Below are 21,508 nucleotides of genomic sequence, written 5' to 3' on the forward strand. Positions count from 1 at the left end.
CTCAGCGCCTCTCCTTCACAGGAGAGGCGCTGCGCAGAGAGGGAGAAGGTGCAGCGCCCATCAGCGAAGCTGGAGAAGGAACAGAAGGAGACCCTTCTGTTCCTCCTCCGGCTTCGCATGACAGGCGCGTCGCTGAAGGGGCGCTGTGCCTTCTCTCTCTCTCTCTCTGTCTCTCTCTCTCTCTCTCTCTGCTCAGCGCCTCTCCTTCACAGGAGAGGCGCTGCGCAGAGAGGGAGAAGGCACAGCGCCCTTCAGCGAAGCTGGAAAAGGAACAGAAGGAGACCCTTCTGTTCCTCCTCGGGCTTCGCTGGAAAGGCGCGTCACTGCGAAGCGGGAGAAGGAACAGAAGGAGACCCTTCTGTTCCTCCTCGGGCTTCGCATGACAGGCGCGTCGCCGAAGGGGCGCTGTGCCTTCTCTCTCTCTCTCTCTCTCTCTCTCTCTCTCTCTCTCTCTCTCTGCGCAGCGCCTCTCCTGTGAAGGAGAGGCGCTGCGCAGAGAGGGAGAAGGCACAGCGCCCTTCAGCGAAGCTGGAGAAGGAACAGAAGGAGACCCTTCTGTTCCTCCTCCGGCTTCGCTGGAAAGGCGCGTCGCTGCGAAGCGGGAGAAGGAACAGGAGACCCTTCTGTTCCTCCTCCGGCTTCGCATGACAGGCGCGTCGCCGAAGGGGCGCTGTGCCTTCTCTCTCTCTCTCTCTCTCTGCGCAGCGCCTCTCCTGTGAAGGAGAGGCGCTGCGCAGAGAGGGAGAAGGCACAGCGCCCTTCAGCGAAGCTGGAGAAGGAACAGAAGGAGACCCTTCTGTTCCTCCTCCGGCTTCGCTGGAAAGGCGCGTCGCTGCGAAGCGGGAGAAGGAACAGGAGACCCTTCTGTTCCTCCTCCGGCTTCGCATGACAGGCGCACCGCTCAAGGGCGCTGCGCCTTCTCTCTCTCTCTCTCTGCTCAGCGCCTCTCCTTCACAGGAGAGGCGCTGTGCAGAGAGGGAGAAGGCGCAGCGCCCATCAGCGAAGCGGGAGGAGGAACAGAAGGAGACCCTTCTGTTCCTCCTCCGGCTTCGCATGGCAGGCGCGCCGCTCAAGGGGCTCTGCGCCTTCTCCCTCTCTGTGCAGTGCCCCTCCTTCACTGGAAAGGTGCTGCGCAGAGAGGGAGAAGGCACAGCACCCTTCAGCGAAGCTGGAGAAGGAATAGAAGGAGACCCTTCTGTTCCTCCTCCGGCTTCGCTGGAAAGGCGCGTCACTGCGAAGCGGGAGGAGGAACAGAAGGAGACCCTTCTGTTCCTCCTCGGGCTTCGCTTGATAGGCTCGTTGCTCAAGGGGCGCTGCGCCTTCTCTCTCTCTCTGCGCAGCGCCTCTCCTTCACAGGAGAGGTGCTGCGCAGAGAGGGAGAAGGCGTGGCGCCCTTCAGCGAAGCTGGAGAAGGAACAGAAGGAGTCCCTTCTGTTCCTCCTCCGGCTTCCAGGTCAGGCGCCTCGCGGCGAAGCCGAGGATCCTGCATTCGCTCCATAGGACGCACACACATTTTCCCTTCATTTTTGGAGGGGAAAAAGTGCGTCCTATGGAGCGAAAAATATGGTATAAATCAAAAAAAGGATGGACTGCATACCGGTTACAGCTTTTTAAGATGTTTCCTGTAAGTTCTCTCTTCAGCTTTCACTGTGTTTATTGTTCTGTCTACTGGTGTTTATTTTAGTGTAATTTTATTTATTTTACAAAATTCGTATACTGCTTAACTGTGCATAAAATCTCCAAGCAGTTTACAAATAATATAAAGTTTGCATTTCAAATGTGAATAAAAGTCAACAGTAAAATCTAGTTTTTAAAAAGCAAAAAGAAGAAAACCAACAGATAAAAATATTCATTGTAAACTAAATTTACAGTTTAAAGTACACGCCAACTTTGTATGTCTCAGTAGACTTGCATAAACAGAGCAGGAATAAAAAGGAAGTTCCAGAGTGTCGGAACTGTGACACTAAAAGATGAGAACATTATGTGGCCCTTGTAAAAGTGGCTGAGTGGGTACATATGTGGCAAAGTGATCCTTCAAGTAAACTGGTCCCAATAGGATAATGGCTTTATATTCTAATAGTAACATCTTGAACTTGGGCTAGTAACCAGTTGGCAGCCAGTGTAGAACTCTGAGCACAGGTGTTAGATGCTGACAGAATCCTACTCCTGTAAGCATTAAATGCAGCAGTGTGGTTGCTAACTGCAGTTTCTGGACGAGGCTCAAGAAAAACCCCATATAGAGCGCATTACAGTAATCCAACCTTCAGTGTCACCAACGTCGCAGCTGTTGTGATTCAGCTAACCAGGTCCAGGGATTGCTGCAGCTTCTCATGCGAGTTGGAGCTAGTAAAAGGGAATTCAAGCAACTGATGCTACCTCTGCTTCCAGCGACAAAGCTGGACCCAGAAGCATCCCCAGACCACATACCTGCTTCTTTAGGGCAAGTGCAACCCCACCCAGGGCAGGCAACTGGCTGATTTCTCAGAAATGGGAAACAATCACCCACAGTGTCCCGGCTTGCTGGGTTTCAAGCTCAGTTTAGTTTCTCTCATCTATCCCATGACTGCAGCCAGGAACTGGTTCAGGGCCCCACGGGGCCTCTCCTGATTCAGGTCTTATGGAGAAAAAGAGCTAAATTTCATTGGCATGTTGATGGCACCTTGCCCCAAATCTCATGACCGCTCCCAGCATCTTCAAGTAGCTGTTTAAAGGACCATAAATTCTTTAATCAGCAAAAGACCCGGGAGAAGAGGAATGTTTTTGCCTAGTGCCTGCAGATTTGTAATGAAGCCTTCCTGGGGAGCCTTCCTGGGGAGAGCGTTCCACAAATGGGGGGCCACCACAGAAAAGGCCCATTCTCATGTTGCCACCCTCTAGACTTTGCACACAAAGAAGGGCCTCAGCTGATGATCACAGGGCCTGGTTTAGTTCATATGAAGAGAAGTGGTCCTTGGTACTGCGGTCCTGAGCTGTTTATAGGTCAACATCAGCACTTTGCATTGGGCCTGGAAACTAATTGGCTGCCAGGGGAGTTAGGCCAGATTGACTTTCTGTTCTGAAACCATCTTGCCCCAGTGAGCAACCTGGACACTGAATTCTGCACCAGCTGAAGTTTCTGAAGCATCTTCAGAGGCAGCCCCATGTATAATGTGTTCCAGTCATCTAACCTTTCAGTTACCAGAGCCTGGACAACAGACACTAGGCTATCCTTCTCCAGATAGGGGTGCAGGTGGGCCTCTAACCAAAGCTGATGGAAGGCACTCCAGACCACCCAAGCCACCTGAGCCTCACGTGAAGGGGATTCAGGACTGCAATGAAGGATGTGGAAAGAGTGGTAGCGAAACCATTCACTCTCCAAGGCATGGAAATTCAGGCTCAGTCAGTGAAAATTATTGGCATTCACTTCAAGTTACCCACTTAAATGGTTTTTAAAAGAATTAAGCAGATTTAGCTATCGGGTCTGTTGATGGCAGTTTAGCTGAACGGAACCTCCATGTCCATCAGCCGTGTATCTCTGATAATCAGATGCTGAGAATGAACAGGGGGTGGCCATCACCTTGATACCCTGCTTGTGAGTTTGGCCGCAGTTTCAGATAATGCTAAATCCTGTTCCTAAAGAGCTCTACAGCACCCCCACCCCAAATCAATTTATTTATTCTTCAGCTAGCCCTCTGGGATCCACTCATTTTATTTTTGTAAATTGTTGTGAGTTTATCAGCGTGCACAATGCTTAGTTTTGTCTTAGAAGGATTAATGGCGCTCCTTTAAGTGCTTATTTGGAGATATTCCCAGTTTGGGGAAATTGTATGAAAGGATCCATTTTGAACTAGAAGGGTCTTTTAAAAATTGTAAAGGGAATGTGTTCACAAAATCCTTGATGCAACAACTCCCCACCACCGGTTTGAATATTATTATGCAGAGTTGGTAAGGAGATCCTCTGTGGGCAATTACTGTTTCCTTGCTGGTGTGCTTTAAGCCCCTTTCTGTTCCCACTGCAGATCATTCTAGCCATTCTGGTATCCTGGTTGCTGTGCTTCATCTTCACTGTGACAGATGTGTTTCCACCTGATAGTACAAAATACGGATTCTATGCACGCACTGATGCCAGGCAAGGAGTGCTTTTGGTAGCTCCATGGTTCAAGGTTCCTTATCCATGTAAGTGTATTTAGCAAGCACTTAAGGGAGAGTTTCCCACAAAGCTTTGCTCTTTGATACAATTACTCCAGACTTACATCAGTTTATTTTTTTTCTGCACCTTGCATGAGTACAGAAGACGTTACCTGGTCACTGGCATGTGCTTGCAGAAATGAGAGTTTGTGATTCGGCTCCCAAGTTGCTGCCAGGTCTGTGGTTCAGCTGCCCAAGATCTCCAGTGAAAAGGGAGCAAGGCTGTGAAAGATCTCTGTCTTGGAGATCTGCTGCCAGTGAGACTAGAGACGATACTGACATATCTGGGCTGGTGGTCTAAGGCAGTTTCATGCCTCTTGGTTTAACTGTGGTTTGAATTAAGCTGATGGTTCCCTTAGTGCTATGTCAGCAAAATAACCCCCTTTCTCTTTGGCCACACCATGTTTGGTAGGTCAGTTCTGAAGGCAGATTCCGCTTTAGTGGAGGGGGGGGGGAATCTGTATAATCTAAGATGAGAGTGGGCAACCGGCAGATGCAGTTCTCAAGGCAATCTGGTCCAATAACCTCTGGTAAAGGTTGTCCATGCTTCCACTCATGAGGAAAATAGACAGGTTGCATTAGATAAATATTCCACATTATTTTTAATCTAATTTTTGGATTTTAAAAATGTGATGTGCAGGTAAACCTATCTGTATGTGATGCTAATAAAACTGCTAAGGTAAAAGTAAAGGTACCCCTGACAGTTAAGTCCAGTCGCGAATGACTCTGAGGTTGCGGCACTCATGTCGCTTTACTAGCCGAGGCAGCCGACGTTTGTCTCTAGACAGTTTTTCTGGGTCATGTGGCCAGCATGATTAAGTCACCTCTGGCAAAACCAGAACAGTGCACGGAAATGTCGTTTACCTTCCTGCTGGAGGGTTACCTATTTATCTACTTGCACTTTGAGGTGCTTTTGAACCGCTAGGTTGGCAAGAGCTTATGACTGAACAATGGGAGCTCACCCTGTCACGGGGATTCGAACCGCCTACATTCTGATCAGCAAACCCTAGGCTCAGTATTGCAAAAGCCAAGCAGGGTACGGTATGGTTTCAAATTGGGTGGCGGACTGTGTGTTGAGGCTCCCGCATTTCAGGGAGTTGGACCACATGACCCATGGGGTTCCACCTAAATCTACAATTCTGATTCTATGTAAATGCGTGTGGGAAGCCCTCCTGATGGTACCAATTCATTATACTGGCTAACTACATATGAAGTGTCAGTTTGTGCGGCATGACCACTGTTTTGAAAAGAAATGCTATTGCCCACCCCTAAAACCCAGAAATTAGCCATCCTATGAGCTAAGAGAACATTTTACACCTTAAAAGTCACTTTGCTTTAAATACAGTAAGAACGATTATGGGTTTTTTTTGTCTTCACAGTTCAATGGGGATTACCTACAATATCAGCTGCAGGTGTGATAGGAATGCTCAGTGCCGTGGTTGCTAGCATCATTGAATCAATTGGCGATTATTATGCCTGTGCGAGGTTATCTTGTGCTCCTCCACCACCAATCCATGCAATAAACAGGTAAGCCTCCTGGAAAAGACTTTGCTTCCTTCTCACCCATTGCTGTGCCCCGTTTCCCTGGATTCAAAGTCCTAACTTCTTTCAGTAGTAGATAGGTAGCCGTGTTGGTCTGCCATAGTCAAAATAAAAAAATTCCTTCCAGTAGCACCTTAAAGACCAACTAAGTTAGTTCTTGGTATGAGCTTTCGTGTGCATGCACACTTCTTCAGATACACTGAAACAGAAGTTGCCAGATCCTTCTATATAGTGAGAAGGTGGGGAGGGGTGTTACTCAGAAGGGAGGGTGCGAATGGGAGATTGGCAGATAGCTGAGAGAGCCTCTTGACGACTCTTAACGACTGTAATAGGTCTTACAGGAAAAGGCAAGGGGTGGGAAGGTGAGAAATGGTTTAGTCATGTATAGTGAGATAAGAATCCAATGTCTTTGTTCAGTCCAGGTCTTTTCATGGTTTTAAGTTTGGTAATGAGTTGTAATTCAGCAGCTTCTCTTTCCAGTCTATTTCTGAAATTCCTTGGTAGTAAAACAGCTACTTTGAGATCTTGTATAGAATGTCCTGGGAGATTGAAGTGTTCTCCTACTGGTTTCTCTGTTCTGTGATTCTTGATGTCAGATTTATGTCCGTTTATTCTTTGGCGTAAGGTTTGGCCTGTTTGTCCAATATAGAGAGCTGAAGGACACTGTTGGCATTTGATGGCATACACAATGTTAGACGATGAGCAATTAAATAGTCCCGAGATGGTATGTGTGATGTTGTTGGGGCCAGTAATGGTGTTGTCCGGGTGTATGTGGCAGCAAAGTTGGCATCTGGGTTTATTGCAGGCTCTGGTGCCAGTGTCTGTGTTAAGTCTGGTTGTAGTATTATTGTGGGTTAGGAGTTGTTTAAGATTGGGTGGCTGTCTGTAGGCAATGAAAGGTCTTCCTCCCAGAGCTTGAGAAAGAGAACTTTCATTGTCCAGGAGAGGTTGTAGATCTCTGATGATGCGTTGTACTGTTTTAACTTGGGAGCTTTCAGGTTTTGCAATATTATAGACTTTTGGGACCCAAAAATTCAGAACTGTAGCATATATGGGGATGATTTTGCATGTGGATACTCATAACTCGATATTGCAGCATCAATTAGTGATGTTGATGATCAAACTACCTTAATTGGTCAAATCCTACAGGCAGATTTCATATCACATTGACTTACTTCTAACCTGTTTTCACTAGGGACAATTACACGTTCCTCCGCAAGTCAGAAAGTGTTGAATAATCAAGAAATGGTTCTGTGGTCGTGTTTGCACTGAGCAGCCACAGAGAGAAAATCACTCCACTGCATCCTTCTCAGTCATGTTCTGGATTCCTTGTGTCCTGCATTGCCCTGCCAAACATCCAGTTTGACTTGGCTTCAAAATATTTGAATTGGCAAGGTGGTCAGCTGACCGACCAGCTGACTACCTCTTTCTCTCTCCCCATCATGACTGTAAAGTTCAGGGTGTCTAAATACTTTAAAAATGTAGAATCAACATGTTTATTGATATGATGCCTTTCCATAAAAAAATATGCTCAAAGCACTGTACAATAGCAGTGGGAGCACAATGCATAGCAAAGATCAACAATCCTGATAACAATTCCATAACAAAAATAATATGCAACAATACGTAAGAAATACAACATCAGTGCAGGGACAAATTCGTACAGAACAATAATATATAATATAATAATGCATACATTGAAAACAGACCATTCAGTAGATGCTAGAATGAAAAAGAATCATACTGAGAAGCTAGATATCAATTTGTGACCCCTATGCAGTAGTAGTAGTAGTAGTAGTAGTAGTAGTAGTAGTAATAATAATAATAATAATAATAATAATAATAATAATAATAATAATAATATTTTATTTATACTCCGCCCTCCCCAGCCAAGACCGGGCTCAGGGCGGCTTAGTGAAAGACAATAGCAGAAGTTTCATATGTAAAGACAAAAGTTAGTGTGAGTTTCCTTAAAACATGTTAGGCAGCTGGAAAGGACACAAGGAATCCAGAAAGTGAGAGTTGGCAAGAACTGCAGAAGAGGCAGAGATGAGACGGTCAGGAAGAGGATGTCTCTAATGGGCTTGAGTTTTCTTGGATCTCTCTACTGCAGGCCAGGAGATGGTGTGGCTTTTTCCTTTTGCTTGTATGAGGTCGGGGGGGGGGGCGGGAATCACTTTGTTTTATTTGTCGTACAGTCGTACCTTGGAAGTGGAACAGAATCCATTCCGGAAGTCCATTTGACTTCCAAAGCGTTCAGCTTCCAAAGTGCATCTTTTGATTGGCTGCAGGAGCATCCTGCAGCTAATTGGAAGCCATGGCGGACGTTCGGCTTCCGAAAATCGTTCGAAAACCAGAACAATCACTTCCGGGTTTCAATCATTTGGGATCCGAAATGTTTGAGTTCAAAGGTGTTTGGCTTCTGAGGTTCCACTGTATTCTGTGTTACAAATGCATAAGAATATTTGACCAGTTGATGACGTCTTTAACTGTAAAATACCCAGCCCTTAACTACAGTGGCTGCCAGTCCTGCTTGAGTGTTTGCCTGGACTCGACTGGTTTTCATGCTTTTCTAACATGCTATATAGCGTAATCTCAACATTTTCCTTCTAATTGCAGGGGCATTTTCATAGAAGGCCTTTCCTGTGTATTAGATGGAGTGTTTGGCACTGGGAATGGATCCACTTCCTCTAGCCCCAACATCGGAGTCTTGGGGATTACGAAGGTACATATCTGTTCAAATAAGCTTGAGATTTATCGCGGTGGGAGCTTCCCCTGCACATGCCTAGTGAAGAGAGAGGGACTTGCTCAAGAGCAGAGTTCAGTTAAAGTTGTACATAGAAAACACAGTCTGATTGCTGTGGTGTTGTTATTATTATTTTAAAAATGCACCCTCTTGCAGTCAGAGTACTTAAAGATCAGTGAACATGAGATGTTTCACGTGTCACGGCACGAAAAAGCTGGACTCAACTCTCCATTATCATTTGCAAATATGAAATGGGATGGTTGTTCCCACTTAAAACCTTTTCAACTCTGGCTCCGGTCTGGTGGAACGCTCTGCCTCATGAGACCAGGGCCCTGCAGGATCTGATTTCTTTCCGCAGGGCCTGCAAGACAGAGTTGTTCCGCCTGGCCTTTGGCTTGGAGCCAATTTGATTCCCTCCCTCCCTCTCTTTCTTTTTCCTTTTCCTTTCTCCTCCTGCGATGAGGCTACATTTTAATATTTTAATGCTTCAATATTTTAATGTTGTATTTTAATTTTGTTTTTAAGTTGTAATCATTCATCTTGTTTTTATTATTGCTTGTAAGCCGCTCTGAGCCCGGCCTTGGCTGGGGAGGGCGGGGTATAAATAAAAATTATTATTATTATTATTATTATTATTATTATTATTATTATTTAAGTGGAATGCTGGGGTGTGGTGAGTTAAAACGCTATAAAAGTCACATGTGAAACCCCTTTGGGATCTAACAAGTGCCAACACCAATGATATTGTGACACTTGTTAAAATTGTATTCTTCTTGTATATTGTATTTTAGTCTATTAAAAATCACACTCCTTTTGTGTGCGAAGCGATACATAAATTCAATAAATCTAATGTAATCTAAATAGTTTCTGATGTTTAGTTCCAGTAATATTATTAAATTATGTGTATCAACTGCACTTTAGTTTGATTTGTATGAAGATGTCATTGTTTTAATAGTCTTGTTAGACATTGCCTTGAAACTCACCATAGTAGGTAGTACATAAATACTTTTATAAATGAAATAAATAAGCTGTGTATATGCATACAGTTTAATATCCTTGAGGAATGGTTTGCGGGGAATGGAGGTGGTGGTTTCAGCATCTCCTCCCACCACCCCACATCTTGTGCTGCAAGTTGTACTTCCATCCAGCATGTTTTATACATGATGGGGACAGGTGCTTAAAGACACAAGATTTCTAGAGTCATGCGCAGCTTGGCCCTTAAATCTTTCTTTTTTTATCATCAGTGATTTGCTTGTGAAATCTGAATATGAACATCGCCATCTACTGGATGCAATTTTTTTTAGGCAGGGAGGGCGAGGTTTCTTACAAAAATACAGTGGTACCTCAAGTTACATACGCTTCAGGTTACAAACTCTGCTAACTTGGAAGAGTTACCTCAAGTTGATAACTTTGCCGCAGGATGATGAGAACAGAAATCATGTGCCGGCGTCACAGCGGCAGCAAGATGCCCCATTAGCGAAAGCACACCTCTAGTTAAGAACAGTTTCAGGTTAAGAATGGACCTCCGGAACGAATTAAGTTCGTAACTAGAGGTACCACTGTACATGGAAGTGCAGTAGTGGGTTGGCCCCATTTCCATAGCCTAATATTGGCTGTCTGCAGTTATCTAGGGACCTGTCACATCTGTTTTACCTTGATCTCGTCATTTCCAGTCATGGATTAAATAATTTCTGAACATGGTACAAGCAAATGTTACAAAGGCACTTTATGTATTACGTGTTTACTTCATAAAATGCATACACTGAAAGTGGTTTACAGTTAAAACATACAAAAATATTAAAATACTAAAACTGATGAAGGGGACGCAGGTGGCGCTGTGGGTAAAAGCCTCAGCGCCTAGGGCTTGCCGATCGAAAGGTCGGCGGTTTGAATCCCTGCGGCGGGGTGCGCTCCCGTCGTTCGGTCCCAGCGCCTGCCAACCTAGCAGTTTGAAAGCACCCTCGGGTGCAAGTAGATAAATAGGGACCGCTTACCAGCGGGAAGGTAAACGGCGTTTCCGTGTGCGGCTCTGGTTCGCCAGAGCAGCGATGTCACGCTGGCCACGTGACCCGGAAGTGTCTTCGGACAGCGCTGGCCCCCGGCCTCTTGAGTGAGATGGGCACACAACCCTAGAGTCTGGCAAGACTGGCCCCTACGGGCAGGGGTACCTTTACCTTTTTAAAACTGATGAGAATTCACATCAACTTTCTGAGCTTGTCTAAACAATAGCATTTTTAGCAGGCATAAGAAAAGAATACAGTGAAGGCACCCGCTTGATATCAGTAGGCAGAGAATTCCAAAGTGTAGGTGCTGCCACTTTATACATCCCCTTAGGGCAAAATGTCTGTTTATGGGATTGTAGTAGAAATAAAGGCTGTTTAAGGAAAATAGCATGGGAAGTGTTTTCAAAGAGGTATGTTCTGCCAGTGCAGCTTGCCTTTGTTCGTAATCTTTTTCATTGTATAGATAGCACTAAATAATGCAATGGGAAAGTGTGGTGGAAGAGACCTTTGCCCACACACAGAGTGTGACTCAAGTCAAGTGAATGTTGATTGTCACATGGACTCTGCTGCTTGTGTGTTAAACTGTCAGCGCAAAAACTTCGCAAGGAATTGATTTGTGCTTCTCCTGAGAAGCTTTGTTTTGTGCAAAGCATCGCTTTTGTTCAGTTGAGCTCTTCAAAGAGTGTAGCCCCAAGCAATGGAAATGTCTCTGTGTTATGTAACTCTACAAAAATAGTCTTTTTGAACTAAAATGCCCCAAAGCACGAATCTGTATTGCCAGGTCTCACATTCAGCTGATGTGGAATGTATCAAGTGGCTTTATCAGTTTGCTTCCATTGGGCTTGGGCCCGGTCTTATTTAACATCTTTATCAACGACTTGGATGATGGACTCAAGGGCATCCTGATCAAATTTGCAGATGACACCAAACTGGGAGGGGTGGCTAACACCCCAGAGGACAGGATCACACTTCAAAACGACCTTGACAGATTAGAGAACTGGGCAAAAACAAACAAAATGAATTTTAACAGGGAGAAATGTAAAGTATTGCACTTGGGCAAAAAAAATGAGAGGCACAAATACAAGATGGGTGACACCTGGCTTGAGAGCAGTACATGTGAAAAGGATCTAGGAGTCTTGGTTGACCACAAACTTGACATGAGCCAACAGTGTGACGCGGCAGCTAAAAAAGCCAATGCAATTCTGGGCTGCATCAATAGGAGTATAGCATCTAGATCAAGGGAAGTAATAGTGCCACTGTATTCTGTATTCAGACCACACCTGGAGTACTGTGTCCAGTTCTGGGCACCACAATTCAAGAAGGACACTGACAAACTGGAACGTGTCCAGAGGAGGGCAACCAAAATGGTCCAAGGCCTGGAAACGATGCCTTATGAGGAACGGCTAAGGGAGCTGGGCATGTTTAGCCTGGAGAAGAGGAGGTTAAGGGGTGATATGATAGCCATGTTCAAATATATAAAAGGATGTCACATAGAGGAGGGAGAAAGGTTGTTTTCTGCTGCTCCAGAGAAGCGGACACGGAGCAATGGATCCAAACTACAAGAAAGAAGATTCCACCTAAACATTAGGAAGAACTTCCTGACAGTAAGAGCTGTTCGACAGTGGAATTTGCTGCCAAGGAGTGTGGTGGAGTCTCCTACTTTGGAGGTCTTTAAGCAGAGGCTTGACAACCATATGTCAGGAGTGCTCTGATGGTGTTTCCTGCTTGGCAGGGGGTTGGACTCGATGGCCCTTGTGGTCTCTTCCAACTCTATGATTCTATGATTCTATGATTCTATGATAAATACTGGGAACACATGATAACATACTGGCCTGCAGTATCATCCTGTCAAGTGATCACATGATAACTGTGGCCATAGGGAATCGGCCTGTAGAGTGTTTGAAAAATAAAAATAAAAAGTTTTAAACTTGCTGGGGTTGTGGAGCAAGGAAAAAGCCGAGGTCAGGCAGTTTTCACCAAACTAGCAGGAGATGGTGAGGTTTAGTTGGGATATCCATCTAATAACAGAGGCTTTTAATTCTCTGTGCCACTGAGTCCCTAATCTGTTTCCTCTGCAGCTGCTGTTGCAGCTACCCCTAGTCCTTCCCCTTCACTGCGGTCCCCGAATTGACTCAGAGAAATTGTTCTGTGGCTGGCAGTGCAATGCTCCAGTAATTAAAAAAGGCCCACCTGCATATTGATACACAGATCTCACCAAACACCCTCCCCATTGAGGAGGATCCTTCTTGTCCTTCAGCAGAGAGCCATCACGAACAAGTGAGCCATCAAGTGAGGAAATGGAATATTGCATTTAAATCAGCTAAAGATTCTATTTTTTTTCCAGAGCTGCTGAACTACAGCAGCCGTCAGCCCTAGCAAGCACAGCCACTGACTGATGAGTGTTGTAGTTCGCCCGCATCTGGAGGGCTAAAAGTTTCCCATGTCAGTTTTACAACTTTGTTCATGTTGTTGCTTGGAATGGTTGGCAAGTTCAGCGCCCTCTTTGCATCCCTCCCTGACCCAGTGCTTGGCGCTCTCTTCTGCACTCTCTTTGGTATTTGAATTTCCCTCCTTACATTTTTGCCTGTTAGCAATGAGCTCTGTGCGCAGCCATGTCAGCTGCCACTTCTCCAGCTGTCAGCCGAGTCTCCTGTCTTTCCTCATGGACTTGCTTGGGAGAAGTGCCTTCCAGATGCTCACTTTGATGTCTGGTGATGCTGCTTCAGGGTACAACCCACCTGTTTGCATGAGCTGAAAGGGTCACAACCTTAGTAGACTGGCACACATCTCCCCCATTGTTTGTTAGGCTGCTGAGTAATGCTGTGCAGTTTTACAGAAAGAACTGGTGGCTGTGGTCTCCTTCCACAATTGGAGGCAGCAGTGCTTCTGAATACCAGCTGCGTGTTGAGACCCCGCAGCCAGCCCCTCGTTGGAAATAACTCACATAAGGACACGGATATTAGGTTTACGTTATTGGGCAAATTTTGGCCACAACTTTATTGAAATTAAAGAATGTGAGCGGTACTGGCTTAGGCATTGATTGGACCTGGCTATATCTGACTCCTGCCCATTATGCAGGAAGTCCCAGTAAGGGTAAGTCACCGGTAGGGGGAGCCCTGTCGATGCGAACCAACTCAAGCTCCCTCTGGTGTTCCCGTCAGGGTCGTGTCAAGGCCTTAGCCCCCAGCTGGGCTTCAGACTAGATCAACCCCCCCCCCCGATTCCTTTAACGGAATACCCTTAAGCATGGAGGGGCAGGTGATGGCCACACCTCCCCTCCCCCACACAAGGTCAAACAATGCCTAACTGCAACCCTAACAAAGTTGTGACGATTGCTACGAGGTAGGTGAAAACCAAGTGGCCAGTGCCCATTTGCCAGGTGGAAAAATTCCTACCAGGCCCCTCGGACAACCAAGGCGACCAACCGAAGTCCATAGCAAGGCCATTGCCTAACCTGCAAAATAGGGAGGGGGGGCGGGTGATTGAGGAAGCGAGCCAAAGAGGAAGTCCTCTGGCTCGCTCCTCCAATTTAAACGGCCCTGGCCAGCGGGTTGGCTGACCGGGCTCTGACGTGGCCGGGATCCCCCAGGCAACAGGGGACAGAGTCCCCCGCCCCCGGTGGGGAGTGGGTGGCCACGTGGTCCACCACAACTCCTCCCCACTGGGAAGTGGAGCAGATTTGCTGGAAATAGTAGGAAGGGAGAGGACTGCCCTTGTACTAAGGTCCTGTGTGCGGGTTTCCCACAGGCAGCTGGTTGGCCACTGTGAGAACAGGATGCTGGACTATAAAGGCCATTGCCCTGTTCTAGCAGGCTCTTCTTATATTCTTAAAACGTAATGTTATTTATGTATCGGCTTGGTACACATCACCGCAGACTCCCTAGGCCAGGCATGAAACATAATAAATCAATCCCCCCCTTTTTTTTGTATGCCACCTTTCCAAAGTTAAGACCATCTTTACACAACTACAAACATAAGAAAAGTAGTCTTAAACAATAAGCAAAACATCATAAATGCACAACCAAATCCAACAATTTCAACATAAACCATAAAGATAAAAAAATGTAACAGCAACAACTCCAACAATCCCCCCTGAAAAATACCCCAGCCCAACATAAGTCTTCAAACTATCAATGTATATTTATGCATCCTTAAGTGAACATACGTCTCTTACCTTCTGCAAAAATGGAGGTTGTTTTTGCTTTTTAATGGAAGGGAAATACTGGTGGTCTGTGTAGTATTTCACATTGCATACTGTAGAGGCTAAAATCCTGTCCTGTTTGTTCTTGTTCAGGGATGATTACTGCAGTCGGACTGTCTAACCTGCAGTTCATAGACTTAAACTCTTCTCTGAACCTTTTTGTGCTTGGATTTTCTATCTTCTTTGGACTGGTCCTTCCAAGTTACCTCCGACAAAATCCGCTTGTCACAGGTACAAAATTTCCCCTTTTCTTATTCTACTACATATATTAAAATAAGCTTATGCTGAAACATCTTGTTCTGAACAAAAATGCATTTACACAACCCATGTGGAAATGGATTTTGTAAACATTTCTTTTTTCCCATAATATTTTTTATTGCATTTTTTCCAGGTAAAGACACAGTCAGATATACAAAGAAACAAGAATAAGAAAAGAAAAGAAAAAGAAGATACATCATTTCAGAGCTTTTTTCAGTCTTCTACCAGACTTCCCCACATCTCCCTCACCGTGCATTCTTAACAATAAAAATATCAGCAAATTATAACCTTGTTTCATGCGTTTCTTTTGTACTTTCAGATAGTTGCATTTTAAGTTTAAATTACTTATTACCAATTTACTCTAAAGACAAATATGATATTGTTTTAAACATTTAAACATTAGTCCTTTCATTAATATAACTTAGTTTCATATGTCATCCACTCTCATTGCTGGAACTAACCTTTCCAAGAAGGTAAACATTTCAACCTGTACTGTCAGCTGTGGCTGCAATTGTTAATCAGTCAGCTGGTATAATTACTTAAAGCTTTAATTGCAGGCTAAGATTTGGTTCGCCAGCCATACTCCGTGTTCTTGAAGGCTTCATAGGGCAGCCCTGAAAGAGACTTTGGTCCCTTTCCCCATGGTTAATAAAAATATCTCTTAAACATGGATCCTCCACAATTCTAAGAAGCTTTTTCAAGCTTTTTGAATCTGGTAAGAGAGCTTTATGGTATCTACTGTAAATTACTTTGCACTCAAGTGAAATGCCCAGGATCTTGATAAAGACACATTTATTTTAGTTAAAAAGAAACAAAAAAACTGTAATTACTTAATTAGCCAACTGGTTGTAAGTCCCTGTTAACTGAATAAAAAATGGGTTGACCAGCACTACAGCCTGTTTGTAGAAGCCCACTTCTGGGAGCCAGGACCCATCTGCATTTTAGGCCCTTTTACAAGATAGATCTTTCCGCAGATTAATTGGGGAACATACTGTTGATAGATGCACAATGCTTTTTTCTGCTTATTATTATTTGTTAAATTTATATCCTACCCTTCCTTCTGAAGGAGCCCAGATCCACAATTGGGGGGGGGGGCATTCTAGAGCAGTTTAAACATTATAAAAACGGTGACAGTTAATAACACCTGAAAGCGGTTACGGTTAAACATTATTCCTTTAAAAAAAAAAAATTATTGGGTTTTCCGCTTTTATAAAAACAATACAAACACAAAAATAACACAAGACAAAAACATGTATAAATTCAGCAGATCCTCGTTTCATAACCTTGTTCCCTGACTTCCCCCCACCCCCCCTCGTGCATCCCAATTCCCAAGATTATATCAGCAAGTTGGTATTTCTCCTCTTAACCATCTTATTCATTTTATTACCTCTTTTCTAATAAAAAAAAAAATTGATATTCCTAAGTTGGACTTAAGTTCTCTTCCATCGATTTTTCATTTTATCTTAATTAAAAGTCATATTAACCAAACCTGAAAGTCTTAAGAGTTTTTAAGAATCTCCTCTTCCCTCCCTCCCATCCCCGGTTTTTGTCCCTTCCCAATAAAAATCCAAAGTCAAGATTCTCAGCCTGGGTTCCTCACGTCCGAGGCTTTCAAGTCTCTTTCAGTCCCTCTCCGCCGGTCTTGTTGGTAGTCCTTTATGTCAGTCGTCGAGTCTGGAAAAAGTTCTTTCACCATCAAAGTATATTCTCTTCCCACAAGGAGATTTGAAAGCAACTGCTGGAAAATTTCCACAAAGCCTGTATCTTCAAAATCAAAGTCCAAACGGAGGCCCCAATCATATTTCTTTATTTTAAGTTCCTGTATTCCATATTGTCCCAGAACCTCCTCCTTCTTCTTCTGCATCTTTCGCAGACTTGTGGTAGATATATTCCCAGAGTCTCCTTGCTTGTGTTCCACAGATGTCAGCTTTTGGTTGTTGCTTCCCAAGGTTACTTTCTCTTTTTCTTGTTTAGTCTCTTCCACCTCTGTAGACATTGTTTCCCATTCAGCTGTGGATTCTTTCTCATTCAGGTCCTCAATACAAACAGCAGAGTTGCCTGTTCCCAAGGTCATAGTCATAAGTTGTTTATTCATGGCTAAGCTCTGCTCTTGTAAGATTCCCACCAATTGAAACATCCTTTCGATTTCCACTAGTAACTTTCCATCCACAGCCATTGTATCCATTGTAGTTTCACAGAATTCCCCCTAGGGGGAATCTGGTTACTTATTAGTCTTTTCTCCAACAGTCCTTTAACTTATTATTATTACTTTGTTTCCAACAATTTTGGCTCAATTATAACTCGTCTTAATCCAGAGGGATCTTAGATAGTGATTTTTCCACTTTAAACTGCCCGTTTGGCAGCTTTGACAGCTGTCAAACTCCACAGCTCTTACACAGGCACAAAGGCAGGACGTTCCCGAGCCCGGGAGGGGGGGTTGTTTAAAACAAAGAGAGGGTCTCCAAAACTCCACTCTCCAGCACAAAATTTCCTTTAGCTAAATCTTGAAAGTTAGTGTCCTTTTTAACTCACCCCACCAAGGGTAGGCTCTCCAGCTTAGCTCTTATGTCGTTGCTTAGATCGTCTGCAAGGGGGGGGGGTGCGGACTTCCTTTTAGCACACACCCCGGTCGTCTCCAATTCAGGGTAAAATTTTTAAAGTCCCAATCCGTCTTACTCACGGGTAATTCTTTCAGTCCAGATTTTCAAGGAAGGAAGTCAGCGCTCTCTGGTCATGGCTCGCGGCTTCGCTCCACCGAGGTAGCGGTCGACTCTCAGTGCCACGCCACCCCCGTATCCTCTCCGCAGCCTTTAAAAAGGCTCTTCGTGGATCAGGGGGGGCGCTTAAGGCACCCGCCGAGTCTTCAGTCCGCAGGCTTCCGCGCCTGCGGTTTTTAAGGGTCCCCGCGTCGCCGGCGCGGCAAAGACCCGTCCTCAGTAGAGCCGATTCCCTCCGCAGCTCGGAGGGAATCCGCCATTTCCAGATCGCGTCAACCCGGAAGTCTCTACGGTTAAACATTATTCCATCCAGTGATGTCAGGGATGCCAGGAACAGTATCCCTCAGCCATAAAATGCCAGGGTAAACAGGAATGTTTTCAAATTCTTCCTGAAAGTTAATAGTGGGAGCAGAAGCACCTCACTAGGGAGGGTGTTCCATAAACTTGGGACCACCACTGATGGCAAGGGCGAACAAGTTAAGAGCTGGGAGTCTGTTAAGTATGTTTAGCCAGGAGAAGAGACTATCATATAGGAAAAGGAGCAGATTCTTTTTCTCTTGTTCCAAAGGATTGAAACAACAGGTTCAAATCAAAGATGATTTAGACTTGGAAGAACTACTGATGATGCATGCTTCTTTGACAGTGTAAGAGGTGGTGATCAAGCAGAGGCTGTAGTAGTAAATTTACTGCAGTAGGTGGGACTAAATTTCTTTTTGAGGTCCCTTGCAGTTCCATGGTTCCATGAACCCAGCTTACACTGAGTCAGGCCATTGGTCCATCCAGCACAGTACTGCCTACTCTTAACTGGCAGCAGTTTTCTAAGATGCCAGGCAGAGACCCGACTGCTACTTGCTACCTGATTCTGGACCTAGGCCTGTCTGCATCCAAGGCCTGTGCTCTACCAATGAACTATAGCCCTTTCCTAGTAGGAGGGGAAATTGCCTCCCAACTGACTTTTGAGTAGTGCTGTCCATTGTGTCCATGTGAGGGATAGGGTGGGTGGAATAGCAATATATATTGTTTTAGTTCTATTATTGCTTAATTACTTTTAAATGATTGTCTTTTATATGTTTTTAGCTTTTTGTATTTTATCTGAGTCATTTTAATTTGTGCAAGTTTCCTTGAGTCCCCGGTATGATGAGGATGATGATGATAAATATAAATATATGAGCATTGCTAAGCAATCCACATCACCAGGTGTTTGTGCTGTGTGGACAGTGTGACTTTGGCTCCTGAAATTGTGTGTATGAATATGGCGGCTCTTCAGATTTTGCTCTAAGTCTCTCCCTCCCCTTTCTGTTCTTGTAGGAATAGCCAGCATTGATCAAGTGTTAAATGTTCTTCTCACTACAGCCATGTTCGTTGGGGGTTGTGTAGCATTTATTTTAGACAACACCATTCCAGGTGAGTAGTGCAACAGGCTGCCTTTCCCCACTGTTTCCCTCCCCTGCCTTCCAGTTGAAGACACGGGTGCTGCTTGAGGCTGAAAATAGGCAGCACAGCCACAGGTTGACACAGAACACTATCCAACAGTGCAAATGGTGTGCTCTTGGGGAATCCTCATTCATTTCTGTGTGGCCCATGGGTTTGTAGGTCCCCTTCTGAGGCAGCTGGAGCCCCTGTGCACAACTGCACAAGTATCACTTTCCAGGTATCCCACTCAGTGCTCAGGCTGATGGAGTGGGGCCAGCTTTCCCGTGAAAGGGGCTTAGAAGCACATCAGAAGAGCATCTGCTGGATCCGGCCAATGGCCCCTCTAGGCCAGCACCCTGTTCTCACAGTGGCCAACCAGGTGCCCTGATGCAGGCATGTCCAAAGTCCATTTCGGGGGCCTAATTGGTTTAACCCGGCCCCTGTGGCACTTTATTTCCTGGCATAAAATCCTAAAAAACCCTCAACAACTTCAATCCTAAGAAAAGTTCAACAACTTTGGTCGGCCCTCACAGTCCTTCACTTCATCAAATCTGGCCACCACTGCATGGGGAGCCCACAAGCAGGCTCTGAGCACAAAAGCACCCTTCTCTCCTTTGGTTTCTAGCAACAGGGGAGCATTGGTTCCTCCAACGGGAGAGGAAGAGCACAGCCATCAGGGCTATCAGTCACTGATGACCCTCTCCTCCATCAATTTGTCTACTCTTTTAAAGCCATCTAGGTTGGTGGCCATCCCTGTCTCCTGCAGGAGAGACACAGGCGGCTCTGTGGTCTAAACCCCTGAGCCTCTTGGGCTCGCTGATTGGAAGGTCGGGGGTTCGAATCCGCACAACGGTAGTGAGCTCCTGTTGCTCTGTCCCAGCTTTTGCCAACCTAGCAGTTCGAAAGCACACCAGTGCAAGTAGATAAATAGTTACCACTGTGATGGGAAGGTAAACGACATTTCCATGCGCTCTGGCTTTCATCATGGTGTCCCGTTGTGCCAGAAGCGGTTACTCACAGCCCAGAAAGTTGTCTGTGGACAAACGCCGGCTCCCTCGGCCTGAAAGCAAGATGAGCGCCGCAACCCCATAGTCGCCTTTGACTGGACCTAACCGTCCAGGGGTCCTTTACCCCTGGTCCTTTACGGGAACAAGTTCCATAGTTTAACTCTGTGTTGCATGAAGGAGGACTTTCTTTGCTCTGTCCTGAATCTTGCAGCATGCAGTTTCATTGGGTGTCCATGAATCCCAGTGTTATTAGAGAGGGGCTTATGTCTCCAATGTTCAGCTCTTGATGCAGCTCTCTCCCTATCCTTTTGATACCCAGGAAGCCCCGAAGAAAGAGGAATCCAGAAATGGAAGAAAGGAGTGTGCAAAGGCAGCAAATCCATCGATGGCATGGAAACTTATGACTTGCCTTTTGGCATGGAACTTGTGAGGAAGTACAAATGCTTCCGCTTTTTACCCATCAGCCCCACCTTCATGGGCTACACATGGACAGGCTTCAGGCAAAACAGTGGCTGCCAGAGCACAGAGGAGGAGGACGACTCGGAGGCCACTGTATAGCCCCTGCTGCTGCAGCCCCTGTCGACCAGCTGCAGTGACAGACACCTCTGCAGTTCCTTGCTGACCTTGTTTTGTTTTATGTTTTTTGTATTTCTGCATTTTGAATTCTGGAACCAGAGCCGAAACAGATTAAAAAAAATAGCTTTCCTATTGTGGACAGTCTCTCTATAATTACGTTGTGCTTTTTGTTTTGTTTTTAAGAAGTACTGTTAGAATTGCTTTTGCTGATTTTGGCGGGGCAACTACTGTTCAACGTTTAATCCAGATCCAAAATTGGTAAATATTGTAAACACGGCGCTTAAGCAGGCTGTGTCTTTCCCATTTTGTAGCTGATACGTTCCATTTTTTTATTTAACTCTCATAAGCCCCCAGTCATTTGTTGGGATTATTCTGGCAAATTATACCAAAGTGTTCCATACTAGACAGTGCTTTCAAAGCTTCCCAGCATTGTGTATTGGATGTACTGACAAGTGGTGCCTTTGCACAAGCTTCTGTTCCTAAGAAAGTGACATGGCTCTGGGGTGCTTAACGAGTCCTAGCTGAGCACCTTTTGTGGACAGGGTTGACTGGGGCTTTGCCTCTGGCTGCCGTCAAATTGCACATCCCTGAACCTGACAGATTGCCTAAGCAGCTCACTGTCTTGCATCCCTTCAGGCCAGTCTTTTAAAAGTGATATTTATTAAGCAGCCAAATTCACTACTTCTCAATGGAGAACGGAACTATCTAGTTGTCTCTGGATTTGTACTGACCTGCTTCATGCAGTTCTGCCTGTCCCAGAAACAGCCTTCAGTTAATGTTGCCTTTGTGTTTTCCTCCCTTTCTGAGCTTAACATGGGACCTGCTTTTAAAAGAAGAGAGACCGTGTGTGCATCACTGTCCACTGGGTGGTTTAACGG

General features: G+C 45.3%; 1 protein-coding gene across 1 annotated transcript; it reads left to right on the forward strand.

Annotated features, from left to right (window-relative positions):
* The first annotated feature begins 1,534 nt into the window (after window positions 1-1,534).
* On the forward strand, window positions 1,535-20,767 carry LOC308592419 (solute carrier family 23 member 2-like). Its single transcript, XM_081203825.1, has 8 exons — window positions 1,535-1,624; window positions 3,999-4,155; window positions 5,547-5,694; window positions 8,329-8,580; window positions 12,906-13,012; window positions 14,753-14,890; window positions 18,943-19,038; window positions 20,374-20,767. The coding sequence occupies exons 1-8, from the start codon at window positions 1,550-1,552 to the stop codon at window positions 20,610-20,612; spliced, it is 1,212 nt and encodes a 403-aa protein (XP_081059951.1). The 5' UTR covers window positions 1,535-1,549; the 3' UTR covers window positions 20,613-20,767.
* The last annotated feature ends 741 nt before the right edge of the window (window positions 20,768-21,508 follow it).

This window comes from Podarcis bocagei (genome assembly GCF_964188305.1).
Source record: "Podarcis bocagei genome assembly, chromosome: 7".
Classification (NCBI taxonomy): Eukaryota; Metazoa; Chordata; class Lepidosauria; order Squamata; family Lacertidae; genus Podarcis; species Podarcis bocagei.

Bases quoted from the DNA above. Each gene is read 5' to 3' on its own strand.
- LOC308592419 (XM_081203825.1), top strand. From the start codon at position 1,550: ATGGAGCGAAAAATATGGTATAAATCAAAAAAAGGATGGACTGCATAC. The intron at 4,156-5,546 runs GTAAGTGTATTT...TTGTCTTCACAG, and splicing joins GTTCAAGGTTCCTTATCCAT to TTCAATGGGGATTACCTACA. The intron at 14,891-18,942 runs GTACAAAATTTC...CTGTTCTTGTAG, and splicing joins ACAAAATCCGCTTGTCACAG to GAATAGCCAGCATTGATCAA.